The sequence below is a fragment of the Anser brachyrhynchus genome (genome assembly GCF_964034855.1).
Source record: "Anser brachyrhynchus genome assembly, chromosome: 6".
NCBI classification, from domain to species: domain Eukaryota; kingdom Metazoa; phylum Chordata; class Aves; order Anseriformes; family Anatidae; genus Anser; species Anser brachyrhynchus.
The window spans coordinates 24,161,881-24,186,361 of NC_137700.1; the positions used below are offsets into that span (position 1 = coordinate 24,161,881).

The following is a 24,481-nucleotide window of genomic DNA, read 5'->3' on the forward strand; positions in this document are numbered from 1 at the left end:
GGACCCGAACCTAAAGTAGCATGTGTGCAGCAATGCCCGGCCCAGACCTTGGCTTGGGATCGATCCATGCTCCTTTTCATGCCAAGCTGCTGTGTGTTGCTTGGCTTGAGAGCGTGGTGCTGCATTCTGCAGGTATTTCATGACTTAGCCAAGCCACAGTGCGAGACTGAGCTGTTTGGACTTAGGTTGGGCTGGGGCCATGCAGTGACACCTGCCTATCACACTGTTGAGCTGGGATCTGCTCTGTGTCTTCTGCTCTGAAGATGCTCTGCTGCAAACCTCAAGACTGTGGGGCCAACTCTTGCCAAAAGTGTGGCAGAGGCTCCCCTGCAAGGCTGCAGAGGGCTGTTGTTTAAACAGCATGTTCTGGGAAAGGTGGATAACCCACAGCCTTTGAAAATAACCTCATCTAGTGCTCTCATAAAAGGCAAAGATAACTCGGTGCCTTGCTGGCAGTTCGTCTTGGAACACAACAGAGTTTGTCTTGGTGCTTTGTAAAACCCAGTGTTGGCTGGTGAATCTGACCATACAACTGCTTTATGGCATGATTTCACTGCTCACTAAATCTCCCTGAAGCACTCTATTTTGAATAGAACCAGCAGTGAGTTTCTTCAGAGCTCAGTGTTGAAAGGCTCCAAACTCCAACACACAGAGAAAATTCATGCTTCTGAAGTGCAACTCAAGCAACACTACAGGGCAAAGGAAGAGGTGGTCCTGCTGCAGTGTCTGTGCCTGTTGTCAGCTGGAGCAGAAACTTCACCGTGACCTGTAGAAATCAAAGTGAGAGCCTTCAATGGCTTTGAGTATGTATATGCACTGCAGCCCTGCTTCTCCTGGGTGATCCTTGTATTGATGTTGGCAGAAATCAGGAGGAACTAGATGTAGAAATCACCTGATGCCTGGGTCTGAACAAAGATAAGGGTTGTAGCCCAAAACCTAAATCTATGCAACCAACCTGATAAGCCCTGTGTTCATTTCAATGTGCTCAGCAGAGCTGAGTAAGAAAAAGCCCTGTAAAAGCATCCTCTCCTACAGCCTTGTGCAGGTCGTGACTGCAGCACGGGGCTGGATGGGATCCTGCATACTGGGGGAGGCAGTGGAAGTCCCTGCTTAAACCCCCCCAGCCTGGGGGAAGCTTCCTAGCAGGAGAGGATTCAGCAGGAGACCTCACCCTGGTGACAAGACCTTAACCCGGGCATTAACCAGAATTTAGCTAAATGTTCACCCTTTCTCCCACCCTGGAATTAAACATGGGGCACTACTCATGCCAGGAGGAACTTAACTTGGCTCACGAAGCTGAGTTATCTGCAGCAAGGCACCTGCTGCTGCAGCCCCCCTGCCACCAGCCACCACACCACCACCCCTTTTCCCCCAGTCCAGCCTAGGTCACTGGACAGATATCCGCCACCGGTCAAACATTACGCATAGGCTATTTTAATCCCCTGACATCACCTCTTAGTTTAAATCATTTGCTCTGGCATTTTTAGCCCTAATCAATAGTTCTTCTTTAGTCAGATGTCCTCAGGGGCACTTCAGAGTGCTGTTTGCATACGAGTCAGCCCTTGACTGTCTGGGGGAGCCTGCTGCAACTCTGGAAGAAACAAGGGTGTAAGGAACTAATCTTAACTCGTCTTTGATTTACAAGTCATGCTGTGCTTCCTAAAGTCCGAGTAAAGGGCATCACAAAGATCAGACTGTGCAGGATTCATCAATAGCCCTGGCTGCAGAGTGCATTCCCGCTAAACCTTAGCCTTAGCCCTACCCCTGCCTCTGGCTCTGGCTGCTATGTATGTACCCTGATGCTGCCAGCGTGTAAGAGTGGCACAGCTGGGTCTGTGATACTCACCCTTAACTGTCTTCAGTGGAGAATTTGGAGAGAAACTGACTGTGGCAAGATTCCTGTTACATATCTTGTGTCTAAGCAGTGACCCCTGTTTTAATCTGGCACTAGGAGCCACCCGTTGCCTGAAAATTAGGCTCTGAGCCTTCGTTATGGCTGATACTAGGAGAGCTTTATTTCCTGGTGTAAAAGCAACAGTCAAGCTCCCACAGAACTCTTGCCTTTCTTCTTCCCTTTATTTTGAAAACAAAGCCAATTAAGTCATTTGTGGTGGCCTATGTGAGTGGTTCTTGTTGGTGTGTGGAGCATGGGGCTTTCCTTCACGTGGCCGTGGGCTGGAGCAGAGGAATATAGCAGTGTGAGCTGTATGGCTCCAAACCACAAGCTGCCATTTACCCTTCCTGCTCCACAGTGCCCGAACATCCTAGTCCGCTGTGCCAAGGGAAAGTGGCATGAACACCATCAAGTGTTAAGGTGTGCTTTTTTTTTTTTTTAAATGTACACCCATTTCCTTTTTCAGTAGCTGACTGCAGCGGGGAAGGTTTAGTGGTGAGGGCTGTCTGTTCGCAGCATGATGTCAGCGCAGCGTGCTGACTTCTGCCAGATCCGTGGTGAGCCCTTGGCCGCGTTTCTCTGGGGCTGCATCTTTGCAGTGTGCCCAGAGCCCTCAGCCAGGCTTGCTGCAAAGCAGCAGCAGCGTGCAGAAGGTGCTGTGCCTATATACCAGTGTGGCAAACTGGTAGGAATTTCCCCACAAAGGTGCCGATCTCATTTCCCGATAGAACTGGTAGAAGTTGTGAGTGGAGCTGACTCTTCGAAGGCAGTGCTGTCTGAGCTGTTTAGGTTTTTTTCTGGCTGCCTCGCCAGTGAAAACAACCCATGTGCTTTCCTTGGCAGCTGCCTTATACAGAACACTTATTAATTCACTTACCAAAGAAAATAAGACATACTGAGTCCAAGTAGTTCATTTATGGCCTGATCCAGGGTCCTCTGAAGATGTTTCTCGTAGTTTTCGTGCACATGCAGGAACACCATCGTATATGTAAATAGAGTTACTGCAGACTCAAAAAAAAAAATAAAAAGGCAAAAAAACTTTAAAGCCTTTGCTGAAGAGATTGGGCTGCAATTATTCAAATAAGTTCCCCCCTTTCTTAAAATGAGGTTCTGTTTGATGTTGCTCCCAAAATTCACCATCTGAACTGAAACTTCTCACAGCACATGTCCACCTTCTTTTCCTGTTCCCATTTTATTTGGGCAGTTAAATAACTTAAGTGTTTGCAAATGATCTTACAAAAGAAATTATTTTTTTTGTCACGAACTCTATGACTAAATAGACATTAAGATCTCTGCTTCCACACTTTTTACTATTTGAAACAGGCTTTTTGTTTACTCCTGTAGTCCTGTTAGAGGCTGATACTTGGTGAAATACTGCGTCTGTCTGTGGAAGTATTTTCCCTTACTTGGAATGCAACTTCAAGATACTTTTAAGTGTCTTTGGAAAAAAAAAAAAAGACATTCCACAACCTCCCATGCATTCCCCAAAGTCCTGAATCCTAAGACTGACTTCATTGTCTGTGCTGATCTTTGCAAATGAAAGAGCTACAGCCTTATTATTGTTTCATTACCATTATCTTTATCCTTCTAAATTAATTCAAACCGAGGCAAGAGTGATGACAAAATCACATTTCATCGAAAGGTGCAGCAGCCTGTCAGCAGTGATGGCTCAGGGGCTGAACAAGCTTTGTTTTGGATGTGGCTATGGCAACATCAGGGGAAGGAAATGACGGAGACTTCTTCGTATATTTACTCAATTATTTCACTTGCACTTCTCACCCACATCATGAGGGCGATCACTCAGTGTCATTTTCCCATCAAGAGCTTTTCCTCACCATGGTGGGAAAGATTAAAATAATGTCTGCTTGTCCTTTCTGCTTAACTTTTTTTGATAAAAGTCGTTGAAGTGAGGGAGAGCAACTTATTCTGGTGACCAAGGTGATTTCAGTTCTTGTGGCACTGACCAGAGATGAGGATAACTTGGAACTGCCACACTCTGGTAATCTGGCCTGGGCATTAAGCTCCAGAGCCACGGGCTGCTGTGCGTGGCTGTGTTGCCCATTGGTAAAACGAACCATAAAACTTGTTATCCCTCAGGCTGTGCCAGATTCGGGCTCTCTGGGAGAAGATTTGTCTTTTTCCTGTGTTTGTATGACACTGAGGTCAATGGTGCTGAGGTCTCTGTTTGCTCTGGGTGAGCTCATGTAGGAAGTGAGCCGAGAGAAACCAGTTTTGAGGGTGGTCAACACCAGGACTGTTTCCAAAAAAGCTGAAAGCTCTCAGTTTGACACCACCTCTTTTTAACCACAAAAGATACAGGCTTTTAAACTCAAGAATGCTCTTAAAAAAAAAAAAAAAGAGAGAGAGAGAGAGAGAGAAATAACATCCAGACATGTAGCCAGGGGAGTTCTGGAGGTGAATCAGGGTACTTGTGGGATGGCAGGAACAGACAGCTGCTTCTGTCCTCCCGAGGCTTCTTGAGAGAGTGCCTGCCCCGTCCCAGTCCCCGTCCCCATCCCCGTCCTTGCCAAGTGATGTCATTGTTTCCGCCTTGTGTGTTTTATCTCCTTGGATACTGAGAAGGCTGGGGCTATAGAAACTGGGTGTGTGGCTGGCCTGGCCTTTGATAAGGCCTTGCATGCGTGGGCAATGTATGAAGCAATAGGTATATAAAGTAACAAAGTATGGTGACCCGCTGTTTTCGGTTAAAAGGCGTTACCGCATGGATCTGGAATGCTTTGGGGACTCGGAGGGAGAGGATGTGGGAAGCCAGCTTTGTTGTTTTACCCCCCTACAATAACAGAGCCCCAGACCCTTCCTAATTTCTAATCAGATTTCAAAGCATTGCAGAAGATTTTTTCCATAGCTGAAAAAAACCCAAACAATAACAGAGGGAGAGGTGAAAATGAAGGCATTTCTCCTTGCAGCTGCAGCTGGTGGGATGCAGCATCAGCTGGAGCTTGCCGTGAAGATGTCCTCTGCAGAGGTGTTGCTGCATTTGGCTGATGCGCTCCCTGGGCACGAGGCTGCCTTCACTCCCAGCGCAGCCTCGCGAGGGCAAGGACGGGGCTGGGCACTCTGGCTGCCGGCCTCTGCTCTCCCTCCCCACCCAGAGCATGACTGCAGCACTCTCCTTTGCTGAGGTTTGGTCAGGGGCCCATTTTCTTCGAGCTGAGTAAACAGTTGGACTGAGAAACGTTTAATCGTGTTTCCTCTTGGCGTGGCTCTCGAGGAGCACGCGCTGGCATCGTTTGCCCTGAGCCTCCGTTTCTGCAGCCCGGTGAGGCCGCAGGCTTGGTGCTGGTTTGGGGCCTACAAGGCTGCTGCTGGTGAACTTGCAGGGTGCTGGTTTTTTTAATTTGTAGCATAAAATAAGAGCGAGTCCCTTGTGCTAACCTGACTCCATGACCTGGAGCTTCAGGCAGTGCCTCAAGTGGCCTTCAGTTGTGATTCAGCATCTGAAATGAGTGGCAGGGGAAGCAGCCGGCCACCAGGGCAGGCACAGTCGAGGGGATTTCACAGGCTCGGGCGTCCCCGAGCGTGGCCTGGCGCGAGCAGGAGGAAGGGGCCATTGTTCTCCCAGATAATTCCCCGTGACGCCGGCGCGGTAGGAAATGCTGAGCCGCTTCCTGCCCCGGCACACGGACGTTTTCCCCATCCCCGCAGCTGGCACCGAAGTGGCTGGTGGCTCCCTGCCCGGAAAAGGCTGCCCCAAAAACCCATCCGGCAGGAGACCTGTGGATGTGAACTGGAACTGGGGTCCTACAAACCTCGTTATGTGGCTTCTTTTCTCCTTGAAAGGCCACATCATTTTGAAAAGGAAGCAAAATGAGACCACTCTGAATTCAGAAGCGTGCTGGCAGAGATGTCTGTGCAGTTGCTGGTATGTTTTACCCTAGTCTCTGCCACCCTCCAGCCACCATGAAGACACAGTTCAGGAAAGTATTGGCCACACTCCTCTGTGCTATGGAGAAAGAAAGAGCGGGTCAAGCCCGGCATTTCCATGTGTCTGACTGCTGGCTCTCCCTCCACGAGCAGAGCATTGCTTGCTGTGCTCTTGCAGGCCATGCTCCCACTGGGGATGCTGCACATGATGCCTCTTGCCCCCTCTTGGGTTGGTCCTGGAAGATACGCAGCTGCAGAGATGCTGCAGACCCCAAGAATTTCAACTGCCTAAATCTGGCACTGCCCCCACGCAAGTACACACGGCATCCTGGTGGTTTTGTGTTAATGTTTTTTGCTTGCCTGCTGGTGGTCAGGTGCTTGGGAGTGCCACATTTCTGATTTTTTTTTCCAGTGTTAAATCAGAGATTCTCACATAAACAAATGATCTCAGGAGCTGGGGCTTTCACAAAACTAATGCCCAACACAGGGCCTGGTTGGCAAGTCTGGCAAATCACTATGTAAATATATTTGACAGTGAGAAGAAGTTATCTTTTCATCTTGGTTTTGGTACATGAAAGCACTTGTTCTTTGCAAATTCCTTCCACAGCTCAAGCAGAAAAAGCAGCACGGCATGACAGGAAGCGCTGGAGAATTTGGATTATCCAAACACCCTTTATAATGTTATTGCTCTTGCAATATTGTCTGTAGACTCTCAGGTTACAGACCTACATTCTTCCTGAGATGGGATTTTTCTAACCTAATCTTCAGACACCACCTTCAGCACAGCTATCTCTATCTAAGCTATTTTAAACTCCCTTATATTCTCCTGTGGACCTTAGCCACATGAGTGCTGCTACAGATGTCCTGACACTTCTGGAAGCTTCTTTTATGGACTTGGATGCCATTACACAATGGTGGGCCACAAGTGGGCCAAAATCCCCATTGTGGCTTCTGTGCCCAAGCACAACTTGCAGTTCTTGGAGTCAAGGCACTAACGTGATTTCGGTCTCTTTTCTCCGTCTGGCTGCCTATTCTCTCAATATTTGTAGGATCTTAACCATCCTTGAGGCCTATGTCACTCTGTCACAGTGATATGGGCTTGGCTGACAGATTCAGAAGTCCTTGGTGGGGTGGAAACACGCCTGCATGCATACAAAGCATGTAATCGAGATGCCTTACTTCCTTAGGAAACCAGATCTTTAAAAAAAAAAATACCCTAAATTACTTCCCTTTCTGTAATTCTTGGTTAGTAGTTAAATGTTTCCATAATACAGATTGTGACATGATTTAAACTTTGAGCCGATGTGACCTAAAAGTATAACCCCTTTGTCCTAAAACTCCTGCCTCTGTCTTTCATTAAACCAACTGCTCGTACGCACAGCATATCCCCTCTCTGGCTTGCAGCCTCTGAATAGAGTTCTAACATGTGCACTTAATGCTGATAAAAGATCACTGATACTTTTCCCCATGGTGTGATTTACATGCTGAAGTAATGATTATTTTTTGCTAATACCCACAGTTTCTGCCATGGGAAAGACTATTTTTATGAGCCCTGTTATGTGCTTTGAATGAGATTGTAACAAAGAGAGATTAGCTAATTACTCCAGGGTCTTTCTTCCTTTGGTGTGTGGGAAAATTTCGTGGCTGACTTCCATTTGTGTTGGCCAGAAAGTCGTGGGAGAGCAGTCCTGCCACCCCACACCTGAACTTCTCAAGCTGCCCCACTGATTTCAAACGACTTGTGACTCATGAGCGAGTTTGGACTTACGCTCCTCTTCTGTAAAGGGTCCTGTGCTGTGCCTGATGTGTGCCATGGAGCAAGATGACTCCCAGCTGTAAGTTTGGGAAGGCTAGCCAGCTGCATAAGGAAATCTGGGGGCATATAAGTGATTTAAAGGAAAATTTGTAGGGGAATTTAGTCATACTTGTTTCTAATGAGTGTTTATTCTGTAACTATAGCTCTATCAAACAAGTGCCGTGAAACGTTCAAAGGGCAGTGAAGGCTCACTTCATAGCTGTCGAAGTCAGCGTGTGTATGGAGTGGGAGGGAAACCGGTTGTGGTAATTAGGGCTGGGAGCTGGGAGCCCAGCGTGCTGAGAAGGGCCCTGTTTCATCCTGTGCCATTGGGCGTTAGCCCTGTAACGAAGCCATTCCCAGCCTCTGGCTGGAACATTTCAAAATGCACATTTTGGTGCCATCTTTTTGCCCTGGCTATTTCAGCTTCCTCTGTGAACTTTCTTCCTCCTCTCTTGAGGCCCAATTGTGCTCACCTTGCTTTGGTCAAGGAGGAACAAGCCCCTTCTGTCGTTAGCTCTGACCCAGGGCTGCAATTCCCAGACTGCTGAACGGAGCTGGGGTTACAAAATTCCCCCTTTTTTCTTAGCGCAGCCTGCAATTTGGAAGACTGTCATGTCACGTCTAATTTAACTTGGATTTGGCCACTAAAGTATCCACTAATGCCTTTGGAAGCCTCTGGTTTGCTGTAAACCCAGAACATCTGGGTGATTTCTGGTACTAAAGAAGTCTCTGGTCTTGTCAAGGCGTTTAGCTGTCTCTGCCTCTGGACAATGCTTTGTTTAACAAGGATCATCTTCCCACCTTTACTGTGGCAATTTCTTGTCCAGAGAGACCAAAGTTGTTCATGAAAGACAGCTGTGAACCCCCGTCTTCACTGAAGGAGCAGACATACTCCAGAGCATTTGTAGTCATGACAAAACCCTTCTTTTCGGGGTGCCCTTATCTCTTGCCAGTCTTTCAGCTGCCACTGAAGAGTGCTGCTCTTTCTGGCCCTCATCTCCACTTTCCCATAGAATTCCTGCTTTCAGGGATTTCAAAGAATGCTTACAATCTGTAGTCTCATGTGAGAAGGTGGGGCCTGTGGCTTGCAGAGCTCCCAGGCATGTGGCAGCTGGAGCTAATTGCTCTGGCCATATTTCTGAGCTCTTGCATTCCTGGTACATCACCTCCAAAACCTCCTAAGTGCCAGCCCGAGGAGGGGTGTGTTGGCCAACGGGGATGGGAACGGGGGTCCTGCTGATGTCTGGAGGACCCTTGCCAGCTTTGGCGGTCAGGTCTGGGGTGGCGTGCTCCTCAGGTGACACCACGTGCCAGCGTGACCCTTGCAGCAGCCGCTCGCCCGCCACGTCCCACCCGCACGCCTGAGCACCTCTGATTTGTGCCTTTGCTCCTTTGCATGCAGGAAATAAGGCACATAGGAAGCGCACACAACCGGAGCGCGGTCCCCTTCACTGCTGCCACGGCTTCTGCCCCCAAAGTGATCACTGCTCAGTACAACAGCCCGGCGGGCCTCTACTCCTCAGAAAACATCCAGACCTTCAACAGTGCCGTGGAGTCAAAGACATCACTCGGGGCCCCCGAGCCTAGCAAGCCGTAAGTATTGCCCTCGCCTCTCCCTCCCTGCCCGGCCTGGGGGAGGCTCGCTGGCAGGGTCCCGGTTTAACCCAAAAAGCTCTCTTTCAGGACAGGGGAAGGAGCAGACGTGGCACCCAGGGGCAGGGCTCAGAGGAGCGGGGATCATTTCGTGCGGTGCAGGAATGAAATTAACGCTCTTGTGTTTCTTTGTTTAGCAGAGACCGACGCAGTTTCCGCGTGCGTTCAGCATGACATACCAGCCCTCTGGTCTGAACAGGTGCCTGACAGCTTGTTACGAGCGCTTTGTACAGTCGACGTCTTGTTTTGGCTGCGCGGGCAGTGCTGGGCAGGAAGGGTACGGTTAGCGCAGGAAGCACGTCCGTCCGTCCCAGCTCCCGGCTGGCCTGGCGTTCACAGACAGGCTTGGATCTTTCTATTTTTGTTATCAAACTCAGTTTGTCACATGAGTTTTAAAAAGTAGCTGAAGCTTTTATACCTGTGTGAGTGATTTTATGTATGGGACTGAAAATTGTCCCAACCCTAAAATGTTTGTGATTGCACCTGAGCTTTGCCAAGACCAGGGCTTTTTCCCAGAAGTCCAAGGTTCCTGTTTTTTTTTCTTTAATAGAAGCTATAAACCAGGAGCCAGGAGCTTTCTGAAATCTTTCTGGCTGTGCTGCTGAACTGCCCCAAGTCTCTGTATAGCAGTACCTAGCTGCCTGGAAGACTTTGGCTACTTCTAAAACAAAAGCTGCAAGATCCATGCTTTTGGAGATATTTGGAGATATTTGACTAAATTTCTGATTTGTGACTAAGGAGACAAAAGTAACTTGAGACACTGCTTTTGCAGAGTACAAAGACCTGAGAGTGTGGTTTAATACAAGCATGGAAACTTTTCCTGGCTGAAACCAGCTTCTTACCCAGCTAGCAGTATGGGCTCTTCTGGGCAGAGAAATGGTGCTGCAGCTGGTGGACAGGTTATTCACTCCTCATTTGCTTCTGGTAGACCTCAGTGGCCTCATTCAAGATCTGAGTCAAGGCAGAGCAGGGACAAGGGAAATCTGGCTTTGTGTTAACCTGCTGGGACCACTTGGCAGTCAAATTCCACCTCTAGTCTAGCCTAGAGTCCCCTCCAGTTGAGAGCACTCCCTGGAAGCCAAGGCTATTTGACAATTAATTTGTCAATGAGGCTAATAAGTTAAATTGTAGCGTTTGGGCTCAGAGCAGATGGGGAGGGCAGGACGAAGCCATACCACTGAGCATGGCCGTTTTGGTATTGGACTTGATATTGCTGTTCAGTGGGATGCCCAGGCCAGCTTTGGGTAGGGCGGCAGTGAAGGTGTCATGCCTAGATAGTAGGACCATGGATTCGTGCTCACCCCTGCTGCCATGTCTTCATTGCTTTTGTAAGTGGAGTGGCTGCATTTTGCTTTGTGTGTGGACACACCTGGAGTGTGAGACTGGTGTCCCAGCATCAGCTAGAAGCTTTTGATGTAAAGTGGTGTATTCAGTGGTGTGTCCCTCTGGCACAAGCAACAGATGGTGTTCTGTTTATGTCACTTGGTGTATTCGGTTTAGCTCTTCATTAACTTCTTCCTTCTTTCCCTTTCTTCCTCCTCTGCATCTTTTGCTCAATTCCACCACGTAAAAACCAAACACCCCAAACACAACTCATACTGCCCATCCCATGTGGGCACCCATGCCTGCAGCCGCCCATCGCCGACGAGCGCACAGCAGGCTCCCTTCGCCTCCGTCTATAACCCTCTGCAGTCGCCCGGCATGGAGCCGCAGCGCAGGCACAGCCCCTCCAGCGTCCCCAGCCAGGTCCGCGTGGGGCCGGAGCAGCTGAAGCGTGCGGCCCAGGTCTGCCCCAAAAGCCCCGTGGAGGTGGAGGTGCCGGGACTGAAGGTGCTGCACGTGCAGTTCAATTCTCCCCTGCAGCTCTATTCGCAGAGCAACATCCTGGATTCCCTGCAGGGGCAGATCTCCTCCGTCAGCCCCGATTTCCCCAGGTAACCTGCCTGCTGCCTCTGCAGCCAGTGCGGCGCATCCGCTCATCCACACCTTGGTGTCCACGAGTACCTCGTCGCTGTCTGTGGCTCACAGCATTGGTGGTCACAAGAAACCAGTGGTTACATTTTGCCTTCCCAAGGGCAGTGCATGACTCCACGGGAGCTTTCTCTGCATTGTGTCTGTGTCCAGCGCCGTGACGAGCACCAAAACATCATTTCAGCCTGCCCACGTGTCTGTTACTCCATGCAGCAGGGAGCTCGGTGGTTTTCCTGGAGGGGTTGCTTGCAGCAGACAGATTTGGGGGTGCAGGGCGTCTTATCTTGAAACCTGGTCGTTCTCCTGGACCAAAAGGGCTGCTTCACATGTCTGTGCACAGTGAGCTGTGGCTTTCATTTTGCTGGCTGTGCCACAGGTGTGCACTGGGCTATGAGGAGTGTTTCATTTCTGGGTGATACAGGTCTCCACAGGTCTCCCTCTTTGGCTGATAATGCTCATGACTTTAGCACAGCCCAGTAGGGACCAGGTGTGTGGAGGACCCGGGCTGTGTTGCCATCCCTCCCCTGCTCACTTGCCTGCACAAGTGGCTGCTCTTGGGGCTCTTTTTGCCCATGGGAGGATGCCTGATGTGTGCTGAGGGCTGCAGGACCTGGGGAGAGCCTCAGCACCACAAGGCCTTGGTGCTCTTTGGTGGTTGCTCTTTGTGGCGGTTTGGGACCGTGCCTCTAAGTGACAGCCCACGGGGTTTTACAGCGAGGACTTCGGTATCAAGACATGAAGCACAAGGCACACACAGCCATCTTGCAGGAGGGCTCCAGCCAAGGCTGAACTGTTCAGAGGAGGTGAACCTTCAGCAGTTCCCCAGCTACATTACCAAGTGTCTTGCTGCTGTGTGGCCAGGGAGCTGCTTGTCTTTGTCCCATGCATTAGACTCATAGCTCCTTGGCTGCTCCCAGTCCCCTCCTGGCCCCTGGGCACCCACAGCCAGGCTTTGCCGTATGACAGCAGCCAAGTGATAATGGGGGGGCTGTGGTTTTGCTCCCACATTGTTTCTCAGTCTAGTTATTTGCAGCAAGTCGCTGCTCAGGCCTGTGGTCAGTGCTGAGCTCTCCAGGAGCTGGCACGCTGCTGGCTGTCTTTGCTGCGCCAGAGAGCTGATGTCCACTGACAAAGGAGCCCCAGGCATCAGCATTTGTTTTGTGGCACAAGCAAGTACGAAACCTTCCTGAAGCCTGGCTTTAAGACCCTTGTAAACTTTACAAAATGTGCTAACATAAAATAGCAAATTCACATTAGTAATGAATATGCTCTGCTTTCCTGAAGATGCTGTGCAAGGCTGTCTTTGTGGCTTTTATTGTTCCTGCCAATTTTCAAAGCTCAGTAATCCAGCATTATTCCATCAGTGCTGCAAGTTGCCTGTGGTAGAAGCAGTGAAATCCAGCAACAGTTGCTGGAGTTTGAAGTCCAGTAAAGGTAGCTGAAGCTGTCCCCTGCAAAAATGCTGTGTCAGGGTACTGCTGTGCTTGAGCAAGGACGCCAGCTTGTGGTGTTTGCTGCAGGTGAAGTGCCTGGGTGACAGCAGGTACCATGCGTCTGCTGACATAGGGATACTTGTTATCCTGCATGCTCTACATACATTTGTCTGTGCCCATTCAAAAGGTGTATGTGCTTTGTTTAGATTTTCTTTAAGTAGTGTAGCCCTCTGCCCTGACAAGTGGAGGTGTTTCTAGGGTTTGAGTTTTTTTAATGTAGTTTTTCTGAATCCTTTATATGCAAATGTATCTATCTGGGAGAGCTGATCTGTATGTTTTGCACACTACCACAATGCATGGTTGAAATGCGACGGCTCTGTTTGACTCTTGTGCGCGTTAAGATGATTTAGCCTTTGCTTTTCGAATGCATGGTTATGAAACGTTCTCGGTATGCACGCTGTAAGGACAGGCTTCTTGTCCAATGTTTCTGTAGGTATACAGAGTAGAAGCAGTATATCAGTTTATGTAAGAGGAATGTAATATGGAGCATGTATTCATTTGGGATAACTTGGGCCATTTTCTGTGTAATTGAAATATTATTTTATATTGGGTGAGACGCTTCAGTAAACGAGATTCAGGCTTCAAGGGTTCATCTGCTTGCAAGTCTAATGTACTTCCTGCTCCAGTGAGAATTACTGAAGATGGAAACATTTTATGAACTAATTGTTTTTGGAAATAGCATTTTATAGCATGTGCAATGATTATACCTCTGATGCTTGGAGAGTTCATTCTGCAGAGTACCTCCCAGATGACTCAATTGCACACTGGCATGGAAATCTGAAGTCGCCTCCTCATGAAAAAGATTTCCCTCTGCAATTCAGTCTGAACTTCAGGATGTTTATGTACATGTCAGGCAATCACAGGGTGCAGGAATAGTGAAACCCAATAGCACATTTACTTTTATATGGCTGTGTTATGTAATTGAGCCATCAGAGAAGACTTGTCAGTTTTTACCTCGTTTTTCCAGAGACTTTTTATTCCATCCGCAGAACATTTGGATGGGAGGAACCTCCCATGCCACGTAGTCCAACCCCTACCCCAGCATTTCATCAGTTTAAGCCACTGATTTAAACTAGTAGACAGTAGATATTTGTCCAGACTTTTGTTAAATTCTTCAGTGCAGAGCTTGCTCACCTGTCCACAGCAATCCATGGCATTTTGGTGTCTTGTCTGCTGGAAAGCTTTTCCCAAGGGATACTCTGAATATCCTCCTGCAGCTCAATCCCATGGTTTGTCCTGTACCTACTGGACATGGAGAACATCCAAGCTATTGCCTCTGGCATCTTTATTATTTTTTTTTAACTCTAAAGACCCTGCCAGTGGCACAGTGACCACTGTGTCAGCTCCAGTGTGGAGCTACTGCTGTGCAGTAGCACTGCAAGCTCTAGGCTGAGAATGCAAGTTGCTTGTGACATGAGTGGCGGCCGCAGTGCCTCAGGAAGCAGCTGAAATTTGGGCTTAGTTTTAGCAGGCAGAAATCTTTCCTTGCTCTTGACATGTTCATTAATCCTAGTTAAGTGCTGTAAATGGGCTGTGACTCTGGGTTTCCACCTAAAAAACGGAAATAATAATGCCCACTTGAAAACCAAAGAGAATTCTTCGCAATCAGAGGATCCTTTTAGCTGCATCCTGCAGCTGTTACTGTGTGAAGGTGGCCTTCAGGACCAATTCATAGTATACTTGCAAAGATTTTTTTTTTTGATGGAATAAAGAGTACTGAATTTGAAAGTCACAGCAGCTTAAGTTAGCAGTCTCAGGTAGTTTATGCATGTGGGGACCATGCAGTAATTACACAGCTACCACGTGGGATTACCGTCTTAGCACATTCGTTCTTTATTTTCCTGATTCCTGGACAGGAAGGTTTAGTTTCTGGAACACACAGCAGTTGTGAAGCAGGGGTAACACATAGGGGCTGGCCAGGGTCAGTGGGTGAGGACCTACTGACAGTGGGGCGTACGGGTGGTCCTGCGCCTCAATCCCACCAGGGCTGCAGCTGTCATGTGCGAGCACGTCCAGCACCTCTGTGTCTCATGGCGTCCTGTTCTGCCTTCATTTTGCACGTTCATTTCTCAGTCATATGATGCATCATGATGGTTTTGCTGGAGGAAGTGCCTTTAGTTTTTAGCCATTTAACAAGAATGTGCTCTGTTCCATCCTCAGCTTAGATCAGCACAACCAGCCCCCGGGCAGCATTGTCATAGACAGAGAATCTGAGGTTTACAAGATGCTCCAAGAGAACCAAGAGTCGCATGAGCCACCCAGGCAATCAGCTTCCTTCCTGGTGCTGCAAGAGATTTTGGAGTCAGAAGAGAAAGGTAAGCCCTTGCTGCACACCTAACCTGGGTCTGCTCTTCCCTTTTGCCATTTCTTCGGCTGTTTATGGTGTCTCAGAGTAACACCTGAAAATTCGTTCTCCTTTCTTAGCTGTTGCTTCTTCAAGGTAACATGTGTAGATGGTTTCCAAAAAAAAAACCTACAGACTCTTTCACTAACTTTACTCTTAAATTTCTTTTCCTTGGTTATTTTCAGCATCTGTGGTCCTATTATTGTTGCTCATTCATTGACCAAGTGCTACAGAAATAAACACGTGCAATGTTTAGTTCTCAAGAAGGAATTCTAAAAGTTGCAAAAACCCTTCTACACTTTCTAAAGTTTTGCCCCTCTAGGATAATATTCACTGATTAAGGACCATCTTAGATTCAAGACTTCGAAAGGTACCATGAGATAGCGCTCTTTAGTGAGTCCTAAAGCTTCTGGTCTCCATCCCTCTACACAAGAAAAAGAGATCCACTTCTGCAGCTGAATGTAAAAATTTGGAAACTGAGTTACAGCAATCAGTTCACAGCTTTGAACCTCTGAAACCTCACGCTACTTGGCACTCTTGATCTGACATCTGGACTAGTATAGTTCAAGGCTATAGACTTATAGATAAAAACTCTGATTAACTTAGGTGGGAGCCAAATCATACTCCCTTCTCCCCTTAAATAGAATAAAATAAACAAATAATTAGGAAAAGAATTCGAAGAATGACTTTTTTCCCCCCTTAGACCAGTTGAGACTTTGTCTGTTGTGTTATTAGCTTGGCAGAGGAACATTCAATTTCATCCAACAAAAGCCTGGTGCCGAGATACTCACCAGAAGGGGAAACAGCTCAGCCAAGTGCTCTTAGGTCTGAGTGATCTGAAAGGGAACAGCAAAATGAAGGAAGTAAGGAAATTATAGGAAGAAAGAAACCAGGATTTTGGAGTCTTTAATCTGATGTTAAAATACCTACCTGAAAGCATCTTTTAAATTGTGAGTGTTTGCAGCTCGCCCCTCAGGGTTCAGCTCCTGCAAGGAAGGGACTGGAGGAGCCAGGACTTCTCACGCCTCCGAGGTCCTCCCCCGTGCTTAGTAGTGCTGAAGAAGATAAGAAGCAAAAGCCTCTCTATTTTATCAGTCTTTGAAGATTTACAGCATTACTGGGATTCTCTGGCACGAGGTTTGCCTGCCTGATCAGAGGCCGGGATAGGCTTGGGCATTGCTCCATAGTGAGCTGTAATCACCCATGGGTTACACAGCCCGAGAGGAGACAGTGCCCCAGCTACACCGCTCGCCCCGACTCAAACACCACTGCTGCTGACTGATAACATCCATGGTGATAGCACCCTTGTGGGATCCTTCTCCAAGCCTGTCTTCAGGCAATGGCTTGCGTGCAGCAGCAGGGAGCTGTCATCTCCCCGGCTGGGGCTGGTCCCCGGGGTGTGGGCTGCGCTGAGCCACACCAGCTGGGAGGACCTGGGGTCTGTGTGTGGGCCCTGGTGCGTGGAGGCACGGCGGCTGCTCGCTGTTTAGACTTGAGCCTGCACGCTGAGGCTTAGGGTGTTTGGCAGGGTGGAACAGGTTATGTTTCCTGTGGGTATTTTATTAAGCTGATTCCCCTAGAGAGATTTAAAAATGTGCTGTCAGTGTTATTGGTGTGAACAAAGTGCTGTTCGAAGCAGAGGGAACAAGCAGGGGTGATAGGGTAGACCCTGAAAATGTGGCTGCTGCTGCTCCCTTCCCAGCAAGGGTCACCTGCAGTGACAGTGAAGGGGGCTTGGTGCTTGCTGGCATGGTTGAAGGGTCCATGGACTCCTGTCCCCATTAGGGCATTGCACTTCTGGAGCAGCATCTCAGCACTGAGCTCCTTCAAGTCCCTGGGCTAAATGCTGAGGCTGTAAGCTCAGCCTGGAGTGTGCTGTGTGGGTCTGCATGAGGCAATGCAGGGGTACTTGGGCTTGATGACAGGAATGTGGGGTGGGTAGTGCCCCAAATTGTCCCCTCAGTTCATCTATTGGAGGCCCTGCCCTGGGCTGCATCATGTCCCAGACCTTGCTGGTCACCAGGGTGAGCTTCTGCGGGGTTCTTCTTCCCTTTCCACCACTAACAACTGGTGCAGTTTGATGTTGGCTTGGTGCTACTCTGAAGGGTTTTGTCAGCCTTCCTCTGTGAGGTGGCACATGCCTGCCCAACAGCCTCCTCTGTTCCTGGTGAAACGTCGTGGGAGCCTCTGCAGCCCTCCTTCCCTTCCTGCCTGGTATTGAACCTCTTGCAAAAGTCATATAGATAAGGCTAGTTGTACCGATCGTGTCATTTTGTAAGAGGCTGCTTTTACACTGCAGATGTTTGAAGGCTTGCCTCCTATCCTGCATCTAGGATCCACTGCCTGTAGGCATCCAGGTCAGCAGATGTCTCTTGTGAAGGTCCAGCAGAACATCCCTGCCTCAGAGAGGTTGCACTAGGGAGATGTCATCCCTGGAGCATGCCACACACCCTGTGTCCCTGCAACAACAAGGGGTTTGTTAAACAAATCCTCCAGGAGTTGTGGGGGAGTCAGTTCCATCCTACAGCAGACAGCAGAGTGGAAAAAGGCTTTGACAGGCCTCCTTGTCTGCCAGAACACCCACCTCCACTTTCTGAACCCAAATCTGGCCATCAGCTTGACCCTGAGTGGGTGCTCAGGACATGGCAGGCAGACTCTGGTGCTGCTGAGGCTGGAGCTGAGGCTTTGCTTTGCTTTGTGTCTCTGTGCATGCAAGATACATTAGCTGATGTCCAAAGGGCTTTGAAGATGAGATGGGGCAGAAGCTCATCTTACTGCCCACAACCTCAGGCCCTCGGTTTTCCGGGGCCAGGCTCAGCTGTGTCCCTTCTCGCCTTCCTTCTCACACACCCTAAATCCCTTGCCTCCTTCCCATGCATGAATCCCTGCCTCAGAGCTGGTGTTGAAGGACCTCACCCCTCCTTAGCAGAGCATCTGCTTAGGAGGAGAGCCTACAGCCACGCATCTCACATGCTCTGAAGCACTCTCCTTCCACCCCCCAGGAGACCCCACCAAACCATCTGGATTTAGGAGCGTCAAGGCCCCCACCACAAAGGTGGCCTCATCGATTGGGAATGCCCAGAAGCTGCCCATGTGCGACAAGTGTGGATCTGGCATTGTGTAAGTAAGCCTGTCCCTGTCCCAGGCACCCCGTGTGTCTGCGCACACCTCAGCTCTCACCTCCAGCGCACCCCCAGGAGCCGGCCCAGGCACGTTGGTTCTCACCAGCTTTGGTAGCGCTCACCCTGCAAACCCCTGCAGCAAGGCAGAGTTGGGTTTCCCTCTACAGATCCGTATCGAAGCAAGTCCCTGTGAGACAACCCCCCAGTGCAGTTGTGGCTGCAGTGTTTTGCTTCCTACCTGAAACCTGTTTATAGCACCCAGAAACAAACTGACCTTTCCCTTCAGGGACAGTAGTTAATGTTTTTCATGTCTTGGTGTTCCCAGCAATGCAGCAGTGCTGTGCCCTGGCAGTCAGAGGCAGTGTGGACTGGGAGAGCTGCCTTCTGCTCCCTGCTCTGCTGCAGGACAGCACATCTCTGCTGTGCCGAGGCAAAATTAATTTTTGTTGTCCTTGTAAGGGTATGTCTGACCTGTAGCACAGCAAGGACGATACAGAGCTGCTGTACCGGGTGACAGCACAAGGGAACCAGCCCATGTCTTTTATTCACCCTCAACCACAAGTTCTTCTTCACTCATTCTCTCCTTCAGTTCCCTGCAACCCCTTTAGCTTAACAGCGGGCTCCAGCAGCCAAGTGCTGGGAGCCCCCTGCACCACCATGGAATAACTCAGATTTCTCCAGTGTGATCAGACTGTCACACTGCTTCCTGAGACCCAGGACCCTGTAACTGCGTGGTCCTGGCATGCCTCCATCGCCAAGGACTGGCAGAGTCATTATAGAGGCAATAAATAATATAATAAATAATATAATAAATAAATATATAAAAATATAATATAAATTAAATATATAAAAAATAAATATAAAAAAATATAATAATAAATATAATAAATATAATAAATAAATAATATAATAAATAAATAATAATAGAGGCTGTAAATGTGAATCTGACACAAACGCTGCAATTACTCTGTCAGCTAGGGAGCTCTGGAGGGAAAGTACAGGACAGGCCTATGAATAGCTGTAAAAACTAATGAATTACGGAAAATATAGGTGGCTGCTGGAACGAAATCATACTCCTGGCAACTTGTGCTGCTGCTGGTGGTAGTTAACAAGTTGCTATGTAGTTTCCCTCATCAAGCGTTGGGTCAAGCTGTGAAGGTTTCCAGTCAGACTGGCCCATGCTGAGTGGGACCGCTGCTCCCGAGTGGCAGCGTCTGAGGCCGGGGCCAGGGTCTGGTCACCCTGTGCTCCTGCTCCAGGCATCACAGTCGCTATCAGAGCGTCCCCCCTCTGTTGGTGCTGGCAATTGTTTCTGGGTTTGTTCTGGAAACAAGTTGTTGTCGACCCACATGGATTCTGTTCCACACACAATGGCCAAGCTGCTCCCCTCATTTCATCCCAGGCCTCTGAAGGCCGGTGGGCTGCCTTCTGAATCACCACAGTGATTCATGCTGCTACAGGTGGTAGGACTGGCCTGTGAAATTCAGGGAGGCCCTTGCTAGGACATGATTTCAAGAGCAGGGCTCCCCTGCTGGGTATAAGTGCTCTGTCAGCACCTGCCCGAGCAGAGGGAGGGCGTGCGCTTAGGGAAGATGGTCTCCTGTAGGCCTTGGAGGGGGTCGGGCCTGTGCAAGGTGGCTAGGGTGGGGACGGCATTGGCGTGCGCCCAGTGCTGAGGGTGCTGGTTCCTTCCCCAGAGGCGTGTTTGTGAAGATCCGGGACAAGCAGCGTCACCCCGAGTGCTACGTGTGCAGCGACTGTGGCACCAACCTCAAGCAGAAAGGACACTTCTTCGTGGAAGACCAAATCTACTGTGAGAAGCATGCGCGGGAGCGGGTGGTCCCCCCAGAGGGATACGAGGTGGTCACTGTCTTCCCAAAGTAACTGCGCTGCTGCGGGGCCGGCGTGGATGGTTTCTCCTCTGCTGCTCTTCCTTGGAAAGTGTCGCCCTTGCCCTCTTGCCGAATCTTGTTTGCAATAAGGAATGCTAGGCATGGCTTTGAATTTCCTTGCCACATTAATCCTCCTGTCTGTTCACGCGAGGTGTCACTAATCATTCAACATTCTTTTCATCTTCTCTTTCACATTTTTTTTTAATACACAGATTATTTTTTTTTCCTCCTCCTTTGTGCTGCCAATTGCACAGGAAAATCGGAGGCCAAAGTCAGATCACAGCCCCACCATGTCCCAGTTATTTGCCTTCTGTTTGCATTCAATAAACGGGGTGACTCCACCAGGCGGCTGTCTCCACTTTGTCCTGGACTGGGCTTCCTGGGTGCCTGATGGAGGTGCCCAGCACGTGGCTGTGCCTGCTCTGGGGAGCAGCGGGAGGGAATTGCTGAATTGGGGCACAATGGCCTCATGTGTCGCCCAGCTGCTGCCAGACCCCCAGACATTCAGGATGCTGCCTTTCCAAAAATTAGTAAACAAACCACCACAACATCACAAGCCTCTTCATAGGTAAGGCTGACCTGCCACTAAGACTCTGCTTCCAACTGTCCAGATCAACTGTGCAGCTTTTTTGGCGGGCTGGGGATGGGAATAATTCACAAACCCAACTAAATTTAGCTCCTTTCCTCAGGCTCCTTCTATGGGCAGTGGTGAGCGAGCAATGATGGAATAGCTCAGCCGGCATCCACAGCTGGCTCATCCCTGGGGATAGGCTAGCTCGTCTGTGCTGCTGGTGCGTACACATGCATACACACACAGCTCCTGATACTAACACAGGTAGCTTTATTTTCAGGGTGAGGGTGTGATTTATTTATTTATTTATTTATGGTCTGCCTGGGTGGCATCTCCCCTCAGTGCTGTTACAGAGTTAATACCCTCCCCTCCACTGCACGTTTTTCCCAGGGAAATGATGTCTCTCTGCTGCTGTGCTGGCCAGTGCAGGCAGGCAGGGCAGGAGCCTGGTCAGTCACAGCATCACCTTCCTGAGTGCCATCTGCCAGGCTTGAGCAGGACACAGTCCACATGTTCACTACAAAGTACTGCTCACAGATATAGGAATGTCCCGGGTATTCAGTTCAGGTCCCACAGGCACATTAAACTGAAGGTTATGGCACCTTCATGCTCAGGCCCAGCCCTGGCAAGTAACTGTGGCTTCCCCAGCCGGGCGAACTCCTCGTTGCCCACTTTCTCAGCAGGCTGCTGGCCACACACCACGTGTGGCTGCATGCTTGCCTCATGGGGCGAAAATGCTGGCCACGGGCTCCCTCTGTTGTACTGCACACTGACACCAGCACTCTGCCTGTGCCTTGCAGGCTGTGCAAAGTTCCTAAATCTTTCCACACTGTATAACGCCCATCAGCAAAAAGCGGCTGGCTCCAGGTAACCTCGCAAGCTGGCTCTTGCACCAGCGGGTGAGGATGGAAGAGCCTGAACCATGCCCGGTATTTCCCCAGCCCCAGCCCCTCGCTGTAAACAGACAACAAGCACTGCTTTGTCCCAGGCCGCATGCTTTATCGCCCAGCCGAGCTCCTGTGGCGAAGGCTGGCAGTGCTGCTGGGAAAACACTGATTGTGCGGGGCCTGACGCACGAGCCGGGAACTACAAAAGGTTTGTGGGCCAGCTCTGGAAGTGGAGGTTTCTAATGCAGATACCAGTGTTGATCCAATTTATTACTATGGGAACAGGCTGGCCAAGGCAATCCACACTCATTGCTCAGGGAGGACTTTGCTCACTCTCTGCTGTAGCTCATTGGAAAAAGGAATGCGTTCATTTTTTATGATGCAGCCCAAAATATTTGGCAACTGCAGCATTCACTGTAGTCTGACTTTCCAAATTCCTCTTGAGTTTAGCAGTTGGCATCTGGAGTTTGTCAACAATAAAAAAATAGGCAAAGTGGGGTCAAGCCTGCAACACTGAGCCGCCTACTCAAAAAGTATAAAAATAAAGCAAGAAATATGTAAAAGATTCCAATTTGAAGTGTTGGGCAGTTTGAAACTGAGCTAGCATCCTCCCAGAGAGGGACTGGTTCCCGTGGGTGTGCAGCCCAGCCAGTCTGTCATTTTAACAGACTACTTGGGTTTTTGGTTGTGGCCTCTCCCTGCCGCTGCCACATCGCCCTTTCTCCTCACGCCCTGCTGCTCCCTGCTGGCTTGCAGGGCCCTCCTGGGCACAGCACATTGAGCTGGAAACCTGCAGGTAGAAAAGGGCTGCAAAAGTCCTAAGAGCATAATCAAGGCCAACAGCATAATGAAGACAGACCTCTTATTGTTGTTCCCCCCCCAGTCAACGTGCAAGCTGGAGCAGCATGGCCAGTTGCTCCAGCTTGCACTTTTAAATTTCATTTGCTAATGGCATTCTGATAAGCACAGAGATTCTTCTCATGGTGGGGGCTTGGCAGCTCAAGCAATATGTTTGCTAGGCAGGTAAGTAAAAATACCTGAGTGGTGGTATTTGCTAATTCATTCAACTGCTGGTGAAATGCCATTAGGGAGAATCTAATGCACGAGATAAATTCACCACATGCATTTTCTTACGTTATCACCTGGAAAAAACCACCAGCAGTTTCTCTCTCTGCCTGGTCTCCAGATAAGAATATGAGCGGCTCATCAGCTAAAAATAAAAAAAAATCTGCATGTAGACACACAGTAGCAACAGGCAAGCAGAGATGCCAGCTTTCCAGCCCCTGCATTTGGTCTCAAACGCAGACATCTCCCACACACTCCCAACAGTAGGAACAATAGTTGAATATATTTGGGTGCAGCATGTGACAAGGAGCACTGCTTCCAAGTCGCCAGGACACGCCTATGCTTCAAGAATTTGTCTTTATCAGCTATTTTTAAAGTATTTTTTCCCTCCAATGGCCAATCAAGAGGACATTACTTAATCCAAAACATTTTAAAGGTGTTAGCCTCAGTCATCCCCTCCACTGTCCAAGCACCCTTACGTTACCATTACCACATTTACTCGCATATCTTCTCCACCTCCGGAAAAGAAGGCTGCTTTCTGAAACACCAGAAAAAGTGTGGCCCTGACTGTGCTTATAGACATTAAGGGCATAAATGGTTGACTGCTTTGAGCAGCTGGGGGGTACCTTCACAGTTCAGGTGAGTAGCAAGCGTGAAAACTGTTCTTGACTGCTGGCATAAGAAAGGCAAGGTCATGCCAAGAAGATACTGCTTTTGCTTTCATCAACTACATTCTCAGTACTTTGGGAGCCAAAAGAAAGGGAGAATTGGGCTCTTCTACAGTGGCAAGTGCAAAACTTGGCATTGGTTTCACCTCCTGGAAGTGGGCTAAAAAAGCAGCCACACTTCTGCAGAGCAAGTCTCTAAATAACACATCATGCTCTAAATCACTAAACAGTGTCCACATTTCACTAATGCTACCCTTAGTATTAATACTAGTTTATGCATCTTTAGGAAGGAAGCAATTATTACTAAATCCTAGCTGTGCTAGAGTATGGGTTAGAAATACTTGTTCATTTTTGTTTCCTATCATATAGTCCTGCCGTGACAGTCACATAGCTGTGCTGGTTGAGCACAGTAAATTAGTCTTCTAAAATTAGGTAAGCCTGCATGGAAGCAGTTATGTCAGTTTTAATAAAAACTGTTGCAATGATTCCATTTAGATACTATTGTAGGCCTATCATTTAATCTCAATTACTGTGGTAGGTCTTCGGTAGCATAAAACAAGGGATGAGACTAGGATGGCAGTTCAGCAAATATACGTAACACACGGAGACAACGCAAGTTGGACTTTGTGTTAGTCAGGATAATAAGTAACTGAACGAAAACTTGAAAACTTCTGTCTTCGGTAACTGGACACAAACATGGCTTTCAACAGGGAAAGGTCAAAGCCAGCATACCCGTTAACAGAGTTATTTGTTTATCCTTACTTCTGTAAGGCACCATGTATTTTGTACAAGTATAAAATAACTCTAAATCAGCTAACATATTACTGCCAATGGAGAACAAGTATTTCCTACTTGTGAGGTGGCACTCACCTGGTGTTTATATGGAAGGTCTCATCTACAAATGATCATAAAGTGACAAGAAACTAGTTTCCAACAGTTTGATAAATTAAGTAGTTTATTCTGAAACATTACCCATGCCTTAGTATAACTAGTCTAACTGCAATTGTGACACCTCCAGCTGCAATGCCATAACTGCCATCTCTCATTAAGCCTAAAAGACATTTCACAAAGCATAATAGAGTTTAAAAGCTGATGCCCACGTCAAAAACCATTGCTTGCAGCTGTCTGTTAGAGGATACATATGCAATTAAAGTTATATACTTCACCTGCTTTATTATCTACTTCCCCTCCTGTCACTCCTGGAATAAAACCATGCTTCCTGCTGATTTGGAATTTGA

General features: G+C 48.7%; 1 protein-coding gene across 2 annotated transcripts in view; it reads left to right on the forward strand.

Annotated features, from left to right (window-relative positions):
- PDLIM1 (PDZ and LIM domain 1) overlaps positions 1-20,393 on the forward strand; it is a 40,275-nt gene extending 19,882 nt beyond the window's left edge. The window contains exons 4-8 of one of the 2 annotated variants that reach the window (XM_080598180.1): positions 9,368-9,429; positions 10,862-11,164; positions 14,855-15,009; positions 18,041-18,158; positions 19,858-20,393. In XM_080598180.1, coding sequence (XP_080454306.1) covers positions 9,368-9,429; positions 10,862-11,164; positions 14,855-15,009; positions 18,041-18,158; positions 19,858-20,044 — 825 coding nt within the window. In that variant the 3' untranslated portion in view covers positions 20,045-20,393. Of the gene's footprint in view, positions 1-8,979; positions 9,171-9,367; positions 9,430-10,861; positions 11,165-14,854; positions 15,010-18,040; positions 18,159-19,857 lie in introns of both variants that reach the window. The other variant, XM_080598181.1, reaches the window with a different exon arrangement.
- Positions 20,394-24,481: the final 4,088 nt, after the last annotated feature.